This window comes from Parasteatoda tepidariorum, chromosome 1 (genome assembly GCF_982258835.1).
Source record: "Parasteatoda tepidariorum strain Cologne lab strain chromosome 1, Ptep-v5.0, whole genome shotgun sequence".
In the NCBI taxonomy this organism is placed as follows: domain Eukaryota; kingdom Metazoa; phylum Arthropoda; class Arachnida; order Araneae; family Theridiidae; genus Parasteatoda; species Parasteatoda tepidariorum.
Genome location: NC_141755.1, coordinates 35,315,886 through 35,334,566, shown reverse-complemented (window position 1 = coordinate 35,334,566; position 18,681 = coordinate 35,315,886). Strand labels below are relative to the sequence as shown.

General features: G+C 27.1%; 1 protein-coding gene across 1 annotated transcript; it reads right to left on the bottom strand.

Annotated features, from left to right (window-relative positions):
* Positions 1-6,753: 6,753 nt before the first annotated feature.
* Positions 6,754-10,755, bottom strand: LOC107445791 (uncharacterized). The gene is made up of 2 exons (XM_016060273.4): positions 9,721-10,755; positions 6,754-7,994 (listed from the first exon to the last, which is right to left on the bottom strand). Exons 1-2 carry the CDS (start codon positions 10,477-10,479, stop codon positions 7,761-7,763), a joined length of 993 nt encoding a protein of 330 aa, XP_015915759.2. The 5' UTR covers positions 10,480-10,755; the 3' UTR covers positions 6,754-7,760.
* Between the last annotated feature and the right edge of the window lie 7,926 nt (positions 10,756-18,681).

The window sequence follows — 18,681 nt, the reverse complement described above, 5'->3', positions numbered from 1 at the left end:
GGATGCGATTGTTCTTGTTTCCAGTGGCGTCATCTATGGGCAAGAATTCCACTTCTGCCACACCCATACGTCACAACAGTTTATAAGACAGACCCATTCATAACATCCACAGATTGCAATTTTAACCTGAATCAGAGAACGCTCCATCTATATTTCCATATCGTGATCTGTCGCGCCAACTACAATCGCCAAATAGATTTTAAACTTGGAATAAAAAATATAGAAAAAAAAAATATTCTTCTATTAATATAGGATGAATAGAATCTCGGCTAGCTGATAAACCATGCCAATAATGACTGCATTGATGGCATTTAGTGAAAATGGTGACCAATAGCGATCGGTAATAAATCAGAAGAAAATAAAACTACCTAAATTTCCTTATTTATTTAATTCAGATTATTATTGATTAAAAAAAAACACACTACCGATTTTGATAGGAACATATATCCTTGGTAATATAGACGCTAAGTGATAGTTTCAAATGAGTGGTTAAATTGATGAAGTGAATATTAATGCAATGAACATTTTAACTTTTTTGGAGCAAGTTCCATCATTACAGCAAAACTGGAAAAAGCTTCACTTGGATAAATTTAAAAATAACCTGAAAATCTTAATGTTTTTTAAAAATCTCAAGTGCAACAGATTTTTTATTATTATTTTGTATAATGCATTGTACTATTATATAATTGCATGGGTATTTAAAGAAATACGGTACACAGGGTGTTCCATAACAACCTCTCTTAATATTTATTATAAGAATCCAGGGTTGGGGTTTTGGACGTCCTAAACTGGTTTTGGACAAGACACGTGGGTTTTACTGTCTTAAACTGGATTTTACTGTCCTAAACTGGGTAAAACTGTCCTAAACTGGGTAATACTGTCCTAAACTGTCTTAAAGTGCCCAAAATCTTGAACTTTGGTAAAAATTCTATAGGTGTAACCATTGTACACATAATAATTACATGTATCAATAAATATTTGATATTTTTTATACAATTTACTATAACTTATTAAAAGAAAATAATATAATATAATAGGAAAAGGTTTAAAATTTTTGAAGCTCCACAATTCAGTGAACAACAAAAGTGAATACACCTAATCCTTTAAATATAACTATGCTTTTAATACTGATAAATAATATTTTTGCATAAGGATAAATATGGCAATATTAAAAAATTATAATTTTTCTTAAAAAAAATACTAAATTTTTTCAAAAATTAACCTTTTATTTTTCACAATATTTTTTTAAAAAAATGTTATAATTTCTGCATCACAGTATGATAAAAAAGACATCTATTTAAAAAAAATTGTTTTTAAATATAAATACATTAGTTTAAATTGAAAATACAAAATAACTGAAAAATGTATTAACAGTTTTGAAGGGCATAACATCAGTTTCAGTTACTGACACTGGTGATGTATCACCCCCATGCTAAAAGAATTGAACATGAATGAAATAAAAATATTCTTGAATAGCACTATAGATAAATAAACCTGTTTATGACGAACCAAGCACTTATAGTCCCTAATATTTTAACCTGTATGGCAAGGCCAAACTTCAGTTATGTACTATTGAATGAGAGGACCAATTGAACTTGATTACTGATTAATCTTCCTTTGTTTAAATTGAAGAGTCAAACAATATTAATAAAACATTATACTTTTAAAAAAAATATTCTCTAGTATATTTAATTATCAATACGTTATTAGTTCTATGTTTATTTTACCTCTTAAATATTGTTCAGATAAAATTGTGACATAATATGAGTAAAAGGGTTTTGGACAGTTTAAGACAGTTTTGGACAAAGGGGTTTTGGACAGGACGGTTTAAACCAGGGTTTAAACCGTGGATTAATCCATTCTGTCCTAAACCTTGCCAATCCTGTAAGAATCCTACTCAAAATTAAAGTTAATGGAATAGTATAAACATTTCTTGTTTCAATTTTTAAGTGAGGAAAGTAAGATGAAAACAACAAAACCAGTTTGATTGCCCGTTGAAACCTGGAGGTGTCTTATATATTTGTCTTTCTGCTTATTCCGGCAATCAAAAGGTTTAGATTTTTTCAGTCCCATTCTTTTGATTAGAGATTCCATAGATTTCTTTAGTGTTATAGCCATTTCTTTGTTTAAATATCAATTTAAGACATTTCATGAGAATACTTTTCTCATAAAGATTCTAAAAACAATTCGATAGAGTGATAACTGTACACCCAGAATTAACTGCAGTGAAGAACGCTGAAAAAAAAAATTATGCCCACATGGATTCTCATCAGTTTATGCAATAGAATTTTCTATTTCTGGGAAAAAGAATTCAAAATTAAAACAGTAGCTAAAATTTCTTAATCTCTTGAAATTAAAAAATCGTAAGGTTCATCTTAACCTTGCATTTTGAAACTTGAAATTACTTAAGTGTATAGAAAAGTGTACAGGGATTAAAATGAAATAAAAAAAATGAACTTTCGAGAATTATTAACTAAATTGTACTTGAAATTGAATTATTAACTAATTGTAACTTGAAATTACTAAAGTGTATAGAAAAGTGTACAGGGATTAAAATGAAATTAAAAAAATGAACATTCGAGAATAATTAACTGTTAAACTTATTGGAAAAAATACCATACAGGCCGCAGGAATGCAACCACAGAATTACATATTTGCATGCAAAAAGGGCCATATTTGTTTAGAATTTTTAGTCGAAATTCCAATTTGTTCGAAAGGTATAACGAATATTAAGTGTTGTTTTTTGCAAATATGCGTTGTATTTTGTTTTACTGCTCAAAATCTGAAAGACTTAGTAACTACAGAGGCGTGTTGAAATATACAAGGAGTTCGATGTAATAATAATAATAAAAAAAAAACATGTTTGTCCACTGAAATGCTAGTACAGAGTTGAAATTTGACATGGTGATAGAACTATTTTGAATTATAACTGTAACGACAGTTTTTTTTTTCAAAATTTCTATTTGTGCAAAAGTTATTGCAATTTTAAATGATTTTTTGCAATTTTTTCTTTAATAATGTTTGAACTTTTTTTTAGCCTATACTGCAATTTTATATCTCTTTACCTTTTGCAATTTTTGTAAAACAATGTATCTCTTTTTAATATGCAATTTTCATTTTATAAGCCAGCGCCTAACTTAATGTCAAAAAAAAAAAAGAAAAAAAAAAGAGAGTTTAGATGTTGCCAGTTATAAATTTTAACAATAATATCAACATTTTTATAAATATAGACTGATGAGAGATAAAAACTGTTTCCAATGCAATCTGTTATATGATATAAGGTTATCGTTATATATTGCTAAGAAAATTAATTCTCATTATGGCTTATTGTGTCACACATTCTGCATTCTTAGGTTCAATTTTTCCTTCAAGTACATTTGACTATTTTTAAAATCCATCTATCCTTTCATATTGTTGAGATTAACATATTAATAAAATGTGCTTTCATAAAATTATGATTATTATATGTTTTTTCTTAACAAAATTATCTTTTTTTATTGACTTTTAAAAAGATAAAGAGGGATCAAAAACTGATTCTGATTGCAAAAACTCCGGGGGAGGGGTATCGAAATGCAAAAAAAAATGAGTTTATTTCATACCTTAAAAATATAGTTTTTAAAATATGTATTATTTCTTTAAAACTTTGTTTCAAACATGAAATGAATTTATAATACATAATAAAACTAATTTTCAATATTATAGAGGCTATAATGATGAATAGAACAAACATTCCAAAACTGTAAAGAAAAATGAACTTAAATGTTCCATAGAAAGTTGATTCCAGTTTTGATTCTAGGATTCATTTAGCAGTAAATTAATGATAATCATCCTGATTAAATAATTTAGTTGCTGACAAACTAAAAATATTTTATATAATTGTTTTTAAAAAAAGCTAATAGACAAACTTTTTTGTTTTAATACTTTTTAATTGCAATAAAAAAACAATGAAGGTAATACATAAATCACAACTCAACTCTGCTTATCTCAAAACAAATCAAAATTTTACAAAAAAACAATATTTCAACAAATAATTGCTTAATTATACATTCATGTAACAAAAGCAAGTGCTTAAATATATATATATATATTTTAGAAGTATATTTTACATTAATGTATAGATTAATTTTACATTAATGTATAGATGATAATTTTTGATTTTGTCATACTTTTCAGTATCTTTAAAAAATGTGATAAAAAAATTACCGAGTTATGTTTCTTTTTAAACAAATCCGAACAAAAAAATAAGTAGGGTTTTATATCTTATGTTTTAATAAATGATAGCACACAAAAAACAAGCAAAACATAAAATTTATATAGTGTATTACAAAATTAAAATAATTTGGTGATAAGATAGTTTGAAGAGTTGATTAAAAAAACCTTACAGTTCTTGGACCAAAACTGTAATGAACAGAAATATTAAATAAATATCGAGATTGCAAATTTGTGTAGCAATCAGTTAATTTAGAAACTGTATTAAAATTCTATTTAATAGAAACTCAGTTATTATATTAAGGTAAAACTTAACTTAGTACAGAGATTCTAAAATCTTTGTACTAAGTTCTAACAATCTCTCTGTACTACATTCTGTACTATCTAATCTCTGTACTACAGAGCACTATCTCTGTACTCTGTATTAATTAAAATGTTGAGATTGCAAATTTGTATAGCAATCAATTTAGAAACTGCACTAAAATTCTATTTAATAGAAACTCAGTTATTATATTATGATTAAAACTTAGTACAGAGATTCTGTAATACATCAATTATTAAAAGCACAAAAAATTTACATTAACAAAATTCGATAAAAAAATTAAGTTTAAAAAAGTTCAATTTTGCAAATTTTTTTTTTTGATGCATGGACAAAGAATCAGCACATATATAAGTTTTTCATAATTAAAAAATCTGAGCCAAAAGAATAACTTGAATGATATAGTAAAGATTATTTTATCTTGCAAATTTAAACAATGCATATAAGTTTATGTGACATTAAGAAAGAAAAACAAATTTAATTTTGCAGTATACTTTTATCAAAGTACAATTGATGCATAACTCACTTTATCTATTATTGGTAATCACAAATCTAACCCTCTCATGCATGAATTTGTCATTTGAGTTATTAAAAACATTTAGATATGTTACAAACCTGCTGTATTTCATAATTGTGAGTAATAACTTATTCTTTGAAATTTCTGTTTCGTATAGTCGGAAATAGGAGGATCTATGCTTTTGTGGTATATTTTATCAATATAATTCTACTCACAGAAAAACTGAATATTCAAACTTCGTATTTAAAATAATACCAACCTTTCCAGTAATGTAATATACTACCCTCAATAATAAATAAACAAAATATCAGATTTTCATTTTTTTCTTCCTTTTTTAAATCCTCCATCGATTTCCAAAGAGATTATATTCTTTTAATTATTATAAATGGCCTGCCATCTATGGTGGTTTTGAAGAGCTGTTTTTAGTCTCCAACTGAGGACTACATGCAAATTACAAATGTGAATCCGCATAATATTATATAGCAAAAATATATATGTTCTCATATAAGGTCCATAAGCAACAGTGAGTTTTCTTTTTTTTTTTTTTTTGAAAATTTGTTAACTTGCAGAAAAGTAATTCAGCTTAATAAGAGTAGTGTTCTCTTTTTTTAAAAAGCGACAAGATAAGCATCAAATATAAGCAGTCAATTATATTCTTCCAAGAATCTTTCGAAAAAAAAACAGGTTTAGTTATTTGATTAAAAATTCTTTTTCGATGAAAGGTTTTAAAAGGGTTTGGGTGAATATTTTCAACATTATACAAACTTTATCGTCAATTAAAATTTAAAAATAATTTGCAAAAGTTCAAGTACTTACTTATTCTTTGTAAAAATAGATAAGTGAAAAATTTAAGCAGGACATATAAGGGCATTTTACAATCACATTAAAAATAATTTATATTTATAAGCTAATTTTCAGATATGATAATAATAAATAGTTTTATTTTTTCTTTGAATGGATTAACACAGAGAAAAAAAATAGGTTCCTAAAAACATGAAGTTAAATTTTTATAGATCAACAAACTTTCATTTGTGACACTTACTAAAAGGTTTGCAATATATCATTTCCTGATTAAAATTTTCATGCACTGACGATTTGTAAGTCACTTGTTTTTCTAATTTACGATAAATATGGTGTTTGTACTTATCCTCATGGTTTAGATTAGCTCTAAACCAGGTCCATTAAACTGTGAAAATGTTCCATGAATTTTGAGGCTACCATTAACGTTTTTAAGAATGAAACTACTACAGTAACTATAAATATAATCAATCAGCACTATATTTTTCTAGGAAGCCAATTTTAGACACAGCTTATAATCACGTAATTAACGATTGCCTGCTTTGAAGTAAAATAAATTAAGTTTTTTTTTCTTCTCTTAACACCAAATCAGTTAAAAATAATATAAAATGCACTTTAAGAACTAATTAGTATTTTTTATGCTCTAAAATAAGACATTTATATATATACAGAAAAAAAGAATACTCATTGATTTAAATTCTGGTTATAAATGCTAACACAAAAGACAAATGCCTATCATTTACAAATTTTTTTTACTTTAATTTATAATCCTCTAAAAATTGTCTGCAGTTCTCTGTAGGTTTATTAGTATTATAATCACAAAAGTGTTACACGAGCTTGTTTAAAATTTTAAGAATTATTTTATTAGTTTAGAAAGCTTACACTTTTTAACAATTCTAATTTCTCCACATTTCTTGAAATGCAAGACAAAATTATTCAATTATGGCTCACTTTAATTTTAAATGAATAATTTAAATATAATTTCAAGCTTTTAATCATTTGATTTTAAACAGTAGACACTCAGTTTGAGTTAATTAAAAATAAAGGCAACAGAAGATTTTCTGCGAATTTTTGGTTTAGAATAAATAAAACACTAATTTTATATTATAATGCGAAAAAAACAGAAAAAAATCGAATTGATTTATTTTTTTTAAAAACAAATCTTAAAGTATTAGTATATACCTATGAAGTTCGAAAAGTAGGTATTAAAATTAAGCAAATTGAGAATACAAAAATATTAAAAAAACTATTATAGATACAGGCACTGTTTTTTAGATTAAGCTCACTTTTTTCTTTTTAAAATTCTTATATATACGCATTGCAGTTATCTATATATGTTAGTAGTAAAATAAAATTTGTTCCAAAAAATTGCAAATTTTTAATCCTTAGAGTGTTATGTAAATTTTAATAAAATTAACTAGAAGCTGCATTCATAAGTAGTAAACACTATATAATAAAAAACACTAAAAATCTATGGAACATGTAATTTTGATTAAATCACTAGAACTTCCAAAGAGTAGTTGCAACAAGATGTGTTGAAATTTTACACACAGTTTATCTATGCAATATGTTTTTGATTTAATGTTTTACAAATTTTTAATCAAGTGTTTTAAATGTAACAATCCTGATAAAATGTAAAAACTACGAACAAACATTTATTAAAATGTTATTTTTCTAAAAATCACAGACAGGCATACAACAAGTTAAAATCACCATATATATCAAGATATATCTAGCAAAAACAAAGCATCACAAGATTTGTTAATTTTTCTTTCAATAGATATAAAAATATCTAAATTTCAGCCACATTCAATAAAATATATCAACATTTCAGCAAAATCTTGTGAATAGTAATAGCCAATTCATGAGGAAAAGTTTACCTTATTTGGATGAAAGCCATGGAATGAAACTTTAAAATTAAGATTCAGAACCAGCGACAACGAACTTCCGTACGAAAACTCGTATGACAGCTCTGCAAGTAGTTATGTTTGGGTAACCAAATCTTTCAACTTGAAAGTTAAAGTTGAACTTCTCCTTGGTAGCTTCATATACACAATCCAAATAATTTTTGAGAGTCTCAAACTCACTAGATGGATATGGGCAATCAATAAGCACTATAACAGCACCTGGTTTCATAGGAACCACAATATTCTGAAAAGAAAAATATAAATAAATAGCTTAAAGCTTTATATTTTTAATTATCTACCATCTATTATGTTAGGAATTTAATAGAAAATAAAAACTATAGTTATATCGATGACAAACTCCGCAAGCAGCTTATTCTATATTAAAATTTATTATTTTAATTATTCTCCGTTATATATGGATCGATTGAAAATAAAAAGATATTTCCGAAGGTACCTACACCTAAATGGTCGCAAAATTTTGGTGTCGACTTGGAAGTAAGTGGCAACAAACTTGAATAAATAATAATAATAAAAAAAAAACGAAAAGATAAATTTTTAGTCATCTTTGGACAGGTAAAAAACTAAAGATACCTTTGAAAATTAATTGCAAGCATAAAAACTGAAACTATACTTGAGCATATTATTGATTTTAATAAGGAAATATTTCCAACATTTTAGAATTAAAAAGTGTAGTGCTTTAAATAGATATTATTAAATTATTTTTTTCATTATAAATCTAAATCTTTAAAAAAAAAAACTGTAAATTTTGTAAAATTATCATGTAACATTGATTACATCAATGTTACATTATAGTTTTACAAATTAATGGGAAGAGATTTGTATTACTCTGTACCTTTTTCAATCTGTTGCAAATTAAGAGTATAGAGAAAACGGTTAAATATAATAGATTTTATTTTACAAATTTTACTTTAATTATTTAAAAGTTTTTTTTGAATAAAATTACTAAATTTCATCAAAAAAATATTAAAACTCAATAAAACAGGTTTTCTAATGAATCTGCTACACTTTCAATCTAATCACAATTTAATCTAACATTTCTTATAATCATTCAAACCAATAAGGCTGAAATTTTGATTTAAATATATTTTTTATTACCTTTAAATACAAGTAACATTTAAAAGTAATGTGGTCAGGTGTTAAATTAAAATTTCTACTATTAGAACATAATTTTTAAAAAAAAAATTAAGTCAAAAAAAGAAATGCTTACTTTAATAAGCTAATTGAGATTGAAACATTTTTTTTTAAAAATGCAGTCATCTCTCATCAAAGAAATAAAGCATGGAACCAATTAGCTAGCAAATAATGCATAGTATAAAGTAAGATTTTATTTTTAATTTGTTAAGGTTCTTAATCCTAACCTTTAGAGGTTAGTTACTAGAGTAACTAACCTCTAATCAATGCTGATTAATTTCCTAAATGCAGAAAATAAACTTATAAATGTTCTTGGTACCATTTGGTGAGCCAGCCGCATAAATTCCTATTTTTGTGAACATTTACTTTAATATCAATAAATTAAAAAAAGCTTAATTTACTTGCACATGGCTAATCAAAATGTACTCTTTATATAAAGGGCTTATAGCAATGCAATTATAAACCATATTTTCAAATTGTTTAAAACAGCATTTTTCGAGAAAAACATAATTTTAAAGTTGGTATTGAGATATATCAGTGGGTTGTACTGTTGTTTAGAAACTTTAAAAGCACCTATCTGGAAATAATACTAAGGTACAGTTTGATGTAAATATGTTGCTGTTTGAAAAACTGTGGCTTATCACTATATTGCTCTTAGCCCCTTATATACATATAGAAGAAATAGAAATGTCGGAGATTAAAGGAAATAAAATCTCCAGTTCTCAAATGAGTGAGCATTTTAATTAATAAGATGCTTTTATATAGCCAGAGATTTTATTTTACACAATTTTAGTAAAATAAAATGTAGTTATAACAACCTTTAAAACACTTAGTTTGTCTGCATTAGGAACAACAGATAGAAATTTTACAAGCATAATAATGTCAGCATTAGATAATTTGCGTTTGAATTCTGCATTCCATTGGGAAGGATTCTTTAAATCAGCTTGAAGAAATGACGCACTGACTGCAACTTCTTTGAATATATTACTGGCATTTCCACAATCACCTCGTCTCAAACGCTTTTCAGTTTCTACAAATATTTGCTGCCACCCACTCATTTTATCTACCACGGAAATATCCAAGTTAAGCAGTCCGTAATGTTTACCGTATAAGGCGCTGAGCACACCGACAAAATCATTTCCTGGTCCGCTACCTAAACACATCAAACCAAGTTGATCTTTTAAAGCCAGCATTCGTCTTATTGCTGCGGGGGGACTTGTGTGAAAAATTTTAAGCATAACAGTATGCACTAAAGCAGTGTGGCATGCAGCATATCTGTGCAGGTAGCCAACACAATTTGAAAATTTATTATAGTCCAAGTCCTCAGGGGTTTTACCATTTGTCACGCGGCCGTAGTTATAAACTAAAGTTTTGATCGCTTGTTGCACATGTTCCGGTTGCACGCAACGGTATTGCATAAGAGCATCAAGTAATCGTTCGTAGAAATAAAGAATAATAGAATATTCACTGTCATCGTCTAAATCTAGGGCTTTGTTGCTATCGAATGTTGGCCAATAATCTTCGATGTTTAATACTTCCATAGCACTGGCAAGTAGCGATTCTTCTAAAGAAGCCATTATTTACAAGAAATCGATGAAAGAAAAATGTTCGGTTTCTTATCACGCAATAAGCAACAGGTAAAAAAGCATTGTCAGCGATATTATTTTAAAAGTTATCTGAGAAAATATAAAAACTTTACGCTAGATAAACTCTGTTGATAACGCCAGACATAAAATTCTACCGGCGGAACATACTTCAAAATACCCGGTCGAAAAGTTCTTTGACGGGAGATTCCCTTTCTTCAAACAAAACAAAATAAACAGCGCAGAGCTATGTAAAAATGAACCACGACTGAGCAATGTTCAGGTACTAATTAAGTGTACTATACCTGTCTGGTTTCGTTTTTTAAAACAGATTTGATGAAATTAAAACTTCTGTACATTTATTTTTGTTCAAAATATATTATTTTAGGTATATTTCAGATTTCTTGTCAAAAACAACATTTTTATTTATTCATGCAAAAATATTTTCGTTCATGAAAAAATATTTTCGTCTATGAAAAGAGAAAGTAGGTACATACAAAAGACATTTTTTGTCACAAGATGGCAGCATCAAGCGAGATTGTATTTTTCCTATTGTAAAAGCCAGTAATATATTCATTATTAATAAACAAATAATATTTCTCTTTTTAAATTATTTTATTTATTTATTTATTTTTTTTTTTGCTGAAACGGTAAACAGAAAAGGAATGATATTATTTTTTATGAAACTATTCTGAGAACTTTCATGAAACTATATGAATAATATTTTTTATGAAACTATTCGAAAACAAAAATAACACATTTCAGTATCGAAATATAAATGAAACTTTTTTTTATATTAATTAATGTCAAAAAGGGTTTTTAATTATTTTCGGTTGTTGAATTAATTTTAACAAATAAATATTAACTTATAAATTAATTTTTAACAAATAGCTTATTTAAGAAACACTTTTTTAAAAACTGAAAATATTTATTTTATTTTTTAACCATTGTTAGACCAAAATAATTTAAGGATTTCTTCTTAATATTTAAGGCTTGTGGTTCAAACGCATTGGGTTACGTATTACACATTGCGTTACAAGTCAAAGTTCATTGTGCTTTATTTATATGGAATTATATTCAACTAGCTATTCAGCATCATTATATTCAACTAGCATTCAGAATTATATTCAACTACAAAACTTACTATGACATTTATGTTTTGCTTTAGCCCCAATAACTTTTTTTAAAATTTTAATTTTAGTTGATATAAAAATGCTTAATTGCTACTTTCTCTCTCCTTTTTTTATTTTTTATTTTTTTAAATTTTTTCAAGAAGAATAAAAAAACTATAAAGCATGCATAAATACAATACACGACTATTTAAATTTATTCTCTCGAAGTTTTAAAAATGGTATAGTGGATGCTATTAAAAAAAAAAAAAAAAAATCTAACATATTCTTATTTTTCAAGTTGTTTTCAGTATTTATAAAATTCGTATAAGAAAGTATTGACCACATGTTATCAGTTTTCGTCAATTACAAGTATTTTGATTCATTAAATTTTTTCTTTAAAAGTGATTAATGCAAATTTTGTTCAAACTGACAAAAACTAAATTTCTTTTTCACAAATTAAAAATATTTAAATGTAAATGTATTTACAATATATGTTATTGAATAAAAGGAAAATCTTCACAAATTCTTTATATATTTATTTGAGTTACCATTTTTTTTTAAAAAATTTTAATAAACTAGTTCTCTTTATATATTTAAAATTTAAACAATATATAAGTTGCAAAAATATGGGTAATAATAATTATTATAATTATTATAATTTTCATAAAAATTTTATTATCATTCGTTTTTAGTTTATTATATATTCTCGAAAATAATTTATAGGAGATATTTAAATTTGAGAGACATATTAGAATTTAGTTAACTAAACTCTCTTGCGCGTTATGGTAAATTAGGTGAACACAGACAAAACTAAGTGTTTTGAAGGAATTTTGAGTTTAAAATTAAATAGCGTGTTTTGTGAGTTTCAAGCGTCTATAGTGTTTTTCTTGTGATTTATTCTTTTTCCCTTAGAGCTTAAAAATTAATGTATCTCATATTAAAGTTTTAAATGGCTGTTAGTTTCAACTGAAAAAAAAAATCTACATGAAAAAGTATAAGATGAAGACATTTATGAAAAAATCTTTTCGAGCAAGATTGATTATTAAATTTTTTAATGCATTATAATATGCTTTACACATCTGAGCATACGAAAAACAAGACAGTTACTTAACCAGAATTTTTAAAGCTGCTCTAGACTCTAAAATTTGATTTTTTGTTACTAAATAAATATTTAAAATAAAATAAATAATGAATGCGAATCTTTAAAATGGGGAAAAAAGTATGTTTTTACCACATTCAGAACGTAAGATAAGACTTACTTAAGTTTCTTCACCTGTTGAATTTTTAATAATGCTGAACATAGAACGCTTTTTTCTCCATCATCCTTTTTATTCCTGTTTTTTTTTTCTAAATTAAAATGATTTCTTCTAAAACAATTAATTATAAATTTTATTATAAATTTTCATTATTGCGCATAAATTTGACAGCAAGAAATTAGAAAAACTCGCTCGATTGTATTATTCTGAATGTGATTTTGTTTTTATTACATTCAGAACGTAATACATATAAAACTTTTAGTTACTTTTTTCCTCGTGTTAAATATTAAATAACGTTGAAACATAGAGAGCTTTTTTTCTCCATTATAATTTTTTACTGTTTTTTTCTTAAATTTAAAACAACGATATGTTCTAAAAGCTATTTATTATAAATTTTTTATATTGTACATTAATTTGATGCCAAGAAATTAGAAAAGCATTGTTTGATTGTTTAATATCTATCTATCTATCTATCTATCTATCTATCTATATATATATATATATATATATATATATATATATATATATATATATATATATATATATATATATATATATATATATATATATATATATATATATATATATATATATATATATATATATATATATATATATATAAAACTAATATAATAAAAAACTAATTTTTAAATTTCCGAAATTTTTTAAAATATTTCTTAAACATGGACAACGAAAACTCCTAAAAAAAATAAAGTATGGATATTTTAATGAAAAACAAGGAAAAAAAGTCCTTTATATTGGATCATGATATTTTCAGTTACATCAAAAACATCAAGCAGCAATTTCTTAAAATTTAATTTTTTTTAAGCCGCAGTAGAAGATTTGAAAGTTTGGTTTGTATGAAATGAAGTAACAGCTCAAAAAAATTCAATACATACATACATACAGCTTTTTATGAAAGATTTAAAAATGATTCCCTGACACCTTAAAAAAAATAAAACTATAGAATATCAAATAAAAGAAAGATTCGAAGAGAAGTTAATAAGAGTTTTTCTTTATGAGATATAGTTTTTACGAAAATATGATTTTAAAAATTATTTTTTATGTCTTCAACCAATTATGAATTTTTTATGGATCATCGAAAGCTCCGTTTTTAAAACATTATTAAAGTCTGAAAATCCAGTTATCAAGAGTAGTAAAAAGAATTCAATTCAAGAAATATGAAAGACTTAGCAATAAAAGTGTTGCCAAAGAAACTGAAGACGATGAAAAGTTTTCTTTTTTCTTCTTCCACGTATGTTCGTTATATATGAAACTTTTGTTAAAACTATTACTCATTCTTTAAACTGAAATAAAAGCTACATTTTTCAAATTTAGTTCCTCTTCAAATGCTGAACTACTTAATTACTTCTCTGAAAATTTAAAAATTTATGTTTTACGTCTGTATTCTTGAATTAATGAATCCAAAAATCAATTCTCTCATTTGCCATTTTTGAAAAAGTGATAAATTTCTTAAAAATAAAGAAAAAAAGTGTAAGAACGGAACGTTTTAATTTAGTGGAAGGTAAAATCGAAATAAGGCTTTGTTTAAGTATTTTAAAGTTAACTATAATATTATTTCTGAAATGAATAATTTGCAAAGAAATATTTTGTTTCATCACTCTCCGCTCTTAAAAATTTCTCGGTAAAAATGATTAAATAGTAATTTATTTAATCGTATTTATTTTAACAATATTTATTTAACCATATTCAACCAAAATAATCAAATACCAATAAAAAAGATGATATTCAAACTGTTAAGCACGAGAAAGATTTTATTGTTTGCTTTTACCTGTCGTTGTCGTCGACCATTAGAGCTGACGGTGTGCTATTTTTCTCATTTTCCAGTGGAGCCATTTATGGCCAAGAACTCGACTTCTACTACACCCATATGTCACACCCATTTGTAGGGAGGTTCCATTTATATATGTGCATTCATTCATCCACAGACCGTAATTTTGACACGAAAGATCAATCTCCAATTCAGTACCCCCAGAGGTTTAATTTAGTATGGGAACATGGAGGACTTTGTGACCCGATAGATTAAATGTGCATGAGTCACCATTTACTACAAAGGGAGTCTTCTCCGGTTCTCACGAACGTGAGTCCAGCGTCCTGCCAACCAGGCTATCCTGCCCCTTGTTTTTACCTGATACGGTTTAACAACCAAAACTCTATCCGCGCCAACCGCGATTTTGTTCAGTACAGCAGAATACATATTTTGTCTGAGAGGGCTAATCAGTCTATCTCATGACCGGCTAAACATATGTTCGAATCAAAGTGTTGATATCACAATATTTCTTCCATTCTTTCTATACATAATGAGTTTCTGGTATCCTATATTCTTCAATCGGCGACGCTAGACTAATAGAATACGAAACTATCATTCACGCGCAAATAGCGCCGCAAACCACAGAGACCCTATTTCAGTTTAAGTTCTATTTTTATGGTTGAGATATTATGCATGGCTTTTAGGCTAACAGTGTTTTTTTCGGGGTTTTCCTCTCCATGTAACGCAAATGCTGGTCAGTTTTATCAAAACGTCCGCCATGAAGTCAAATTTCTCCCAATGTTTGATCCAGGAGTTTCCTTGTCTTCTGGATTGGTTTCAAAATTACAAGGCCGCGGAGTTGAACGTATATCGGACACGTATATCGCACGTACATGGTGGGTCTTAGTGGAGTCGAGGATCGAACCCCGGTCTCTCCTGATCGGAGTTCGATTTTTTCAACCACTGGACTACCGCGGATATATTAGTTGCAGATTTCAAACTCCTAAATTTATTAATAAACAATGCTAATGCGAATTAAGCGATTTTTTTTCTTTGCATAAAAATCTTTATCTAACTTTTTCAAAAATAAATAAAAGGTCCCCTTTAACCAGGCCCTTTAAAGGTCACCTTTATTTCAGGCCCTCATGAAAATGGACCCTATCGTTACAGCTGTAAGAATTATTTTTAAATCTTTCATTTGTTAAGTTAGTTAATAAAAGTAAAACTAAATCTGATGAAAACTTTTTTTTCCAATGCTCACCCGTATTAACATTTTTTCATCAATTCTGGCATTTACAGGGCAGATTTGTTGGCCTTTCTTTCAGGGGCACCATATTAGGTGGGCCAACGTTGCTCCCACAGTAAGGACAGATAAGTAAAGAACATCCATGCCTTGCTCGGGATTCGAACCCAGAACCTTTCTGATGCAAGGGCAGTTCCCTAACCCCTACACAGGCCTGTCGGCATCTGACGAAAACTTAGGTACTGAAAGTAAAGATTGATAAATAGTAGGCCAGGATAGCCTGGTTAGGATGTTTGGCTCATGTTCGCGAGATCGTGAGTTCAAATCCCGCTGACCGAAGAATCCCCGTGTATTAAATGGTGGCTGGTTTACGCTAAATCTGTCAGGGTCATAAAGTCCTCCAAGTTCTTATAACAAATCGATACCTCTGAGGGTACTGAGCTGGAGATTGATCGTTCTCTGGTTCAGGTCAAAATTACACCCTTCTCGTAAAACGGGTTGTGACATGTGTGTGGCTGAAATCGTATTTTTGGCCATAGTTGGAGCTACTAAAAAAATACGAAACGCGCCATCTGCCTCAAAATCACTTGGATTCCCATAGCAGGTTTGCTGGTATTGGCCAGTGACATTAGTAACAGATTTGATAAAAAAGAAGAAAAAAAAGTGTTAATTGTAAGTCTGTATTGCTTTATATCTACAGCAATGCAATGATTAAAAAATTGCTTTTTTCAAAAACACCAACTTTCTGCAAATTTATTGATGCTGAAAACCATTAACAATCTAACCTCACCTAATTTATTTTGGACGGATTTATGCGATAAGGGTGCGTTAATTTAAAACGATTAAACGTTCCGTAAAATTTTGGTAATTTCTATACTATTTCATGGAATTACTATGGGATTTATTCTTGCTAACACATATAAGTTTTATCGTTATTATGTTGTAGTTGTGTAAAGCCTGTTATTAGAAAACCTTAGTAATTGACTAATTTAAATATCTGTTAACGCATCTCATTACACTTAACTACTCCATTTAGCTTCCATAATTACTATTTTCTTGATTATGTATAATATAGTTAAGCAAACTTTTTTTAAGAATGTTATAAAAACTAACACATACTTTTTGAATGGATATTAAATATACAAGCATGCAGTTTATAAAATTTAGTAACATTATTTTATAATGACTTTTAGGCTAATGAACTTAGTGGTTTAAATAGATATATTTTTATATTTAGCCGCAGAAAGAATTTTAAGTATTCGGAAATGTTAGAATTAATATATGTTACCTAGTGTTAACATACCATGTTGTTGAGACTATATAATGCATTTTTGATGTTCTTTTTTATTGAATTTTCATTTTTTAACAATTTTAGATTATTGCTCGTAAGTCGACTCTGCCTCTATGGGAACACTTGAAAGCTCGGTAATTTTTACCAAAGCTTTTTGGTATTGAATTTTGTGAAATTAATAATTAATACAGTTTTATAATGTGTGCTTAAGTTTGGTAAATGTGGTAGTTTTGTCATGATACCTGAGATCATGGTATAAAAACTATTTATTCATTTAAATTTACTTTTCAGTTTTGTACTTTTTACTAAATGTTAAGGTTATATGAAATATAATTTTGTAAACTAGAATTTCCGGTAAACCGTTACCTCAAAAACGGAAAAATTACCAAATAAATGGTTTAAATACCGCAAATTTATTTGGGAGTTTAATTCCAGAACTATGCTTCTTAATTTTTTTAAACTTATTTTTTTTTATTAGAAATGTCATTACCATTCAGTACGGTAATTTTACCAGAATTTTTTTGTCCGTGTGTAAGTTTCCTATATTAGTAAATTAGATATCGATTACCACAAGATTAGCAATTAAATATTTTTTTTAATCTGGGATGAAATTTGGTAAATGTGGTAAATTTCGGTAAATTCATCATGATATCTTAGAGAATGACAGAAAAACAATTCATTCGGTTAAATTTACTTTTTAGTTTTGTATTTTTTAATAAATATGTTGAAATGAGCACTATAATTTTGAAAACAAGAATTTTCGGTAAGCCTTTATTATATGTACGGAAAAATTATCGAATGAATTGAAAATAACACCTCATATATAATGAATAAATACCGGATACTTTGGTTTTCAATACCAAAATTATGTTGTTATTATTATATTTATTTTTATTATTTTTATTTAAAAAAAAACAGAAATGTCATTACCATTCAGTATGGTAATTTTACTAAAACCCTTTTCTTTGTGTTAGGTTCTTACACTAGTAAATTAGGTACCAATTGGGTGCTCGCACTTCAAGAAGAAGAAGAAAAAGAAAATCACTGATACCTACACATGTGACTTATGACATCAGCGCCAGCTGATCTTTTATAAGCAAAATGGCGTGTTAAAGTTGAGCTAAGCTTCTCAACATAAGTTAGATTATTGATTAACGTGAAGTTAATTAAATACAGTACCGTATCCCACATCAAATTTAGTGAAATATAATTATTTCTCGTCCACGTCTTTTGCTTAACTTAGATTTATTATTTATTTATGTATTTTATTCAGTGATATATTTCTGTTTCGTGTAACTGGCAACTTTTATGTATAATTAGTTTGTGAATGTTCCATTTGGCTTCGTGGCTGTCTCTATGTTAAGTAAGAAATATATAGTGAAAGAATTGAAATCTTTGTGAAAGAATATAGAATGTGTCATTTCAGGGGATTTATGCTTGACGGGCTTGACTTGCTCGAAATAGAATGGAAAGAATAGTTGTTAACGTAAGCAAATGCCACGATTCACTAACCAATCAGGATT

Bases quoted from the DNA above. Each gene is read 5' to 3' on its own strand.
- LOC107445791 (XM_016060273.4), bottom strand. From the start codon at position 10,479: ATGGCTTCTTTAGAAGAATCGCTACTTGCCAGTGCTATGGAAGTATTA. The intron at 7,995-9,720 runs GTTGTTATAACT...TTTTCTTTTCAG, and splicing joins ACAAACTAAGTGTTTTAAAG to AATATTGTGGTTCCTATGAA.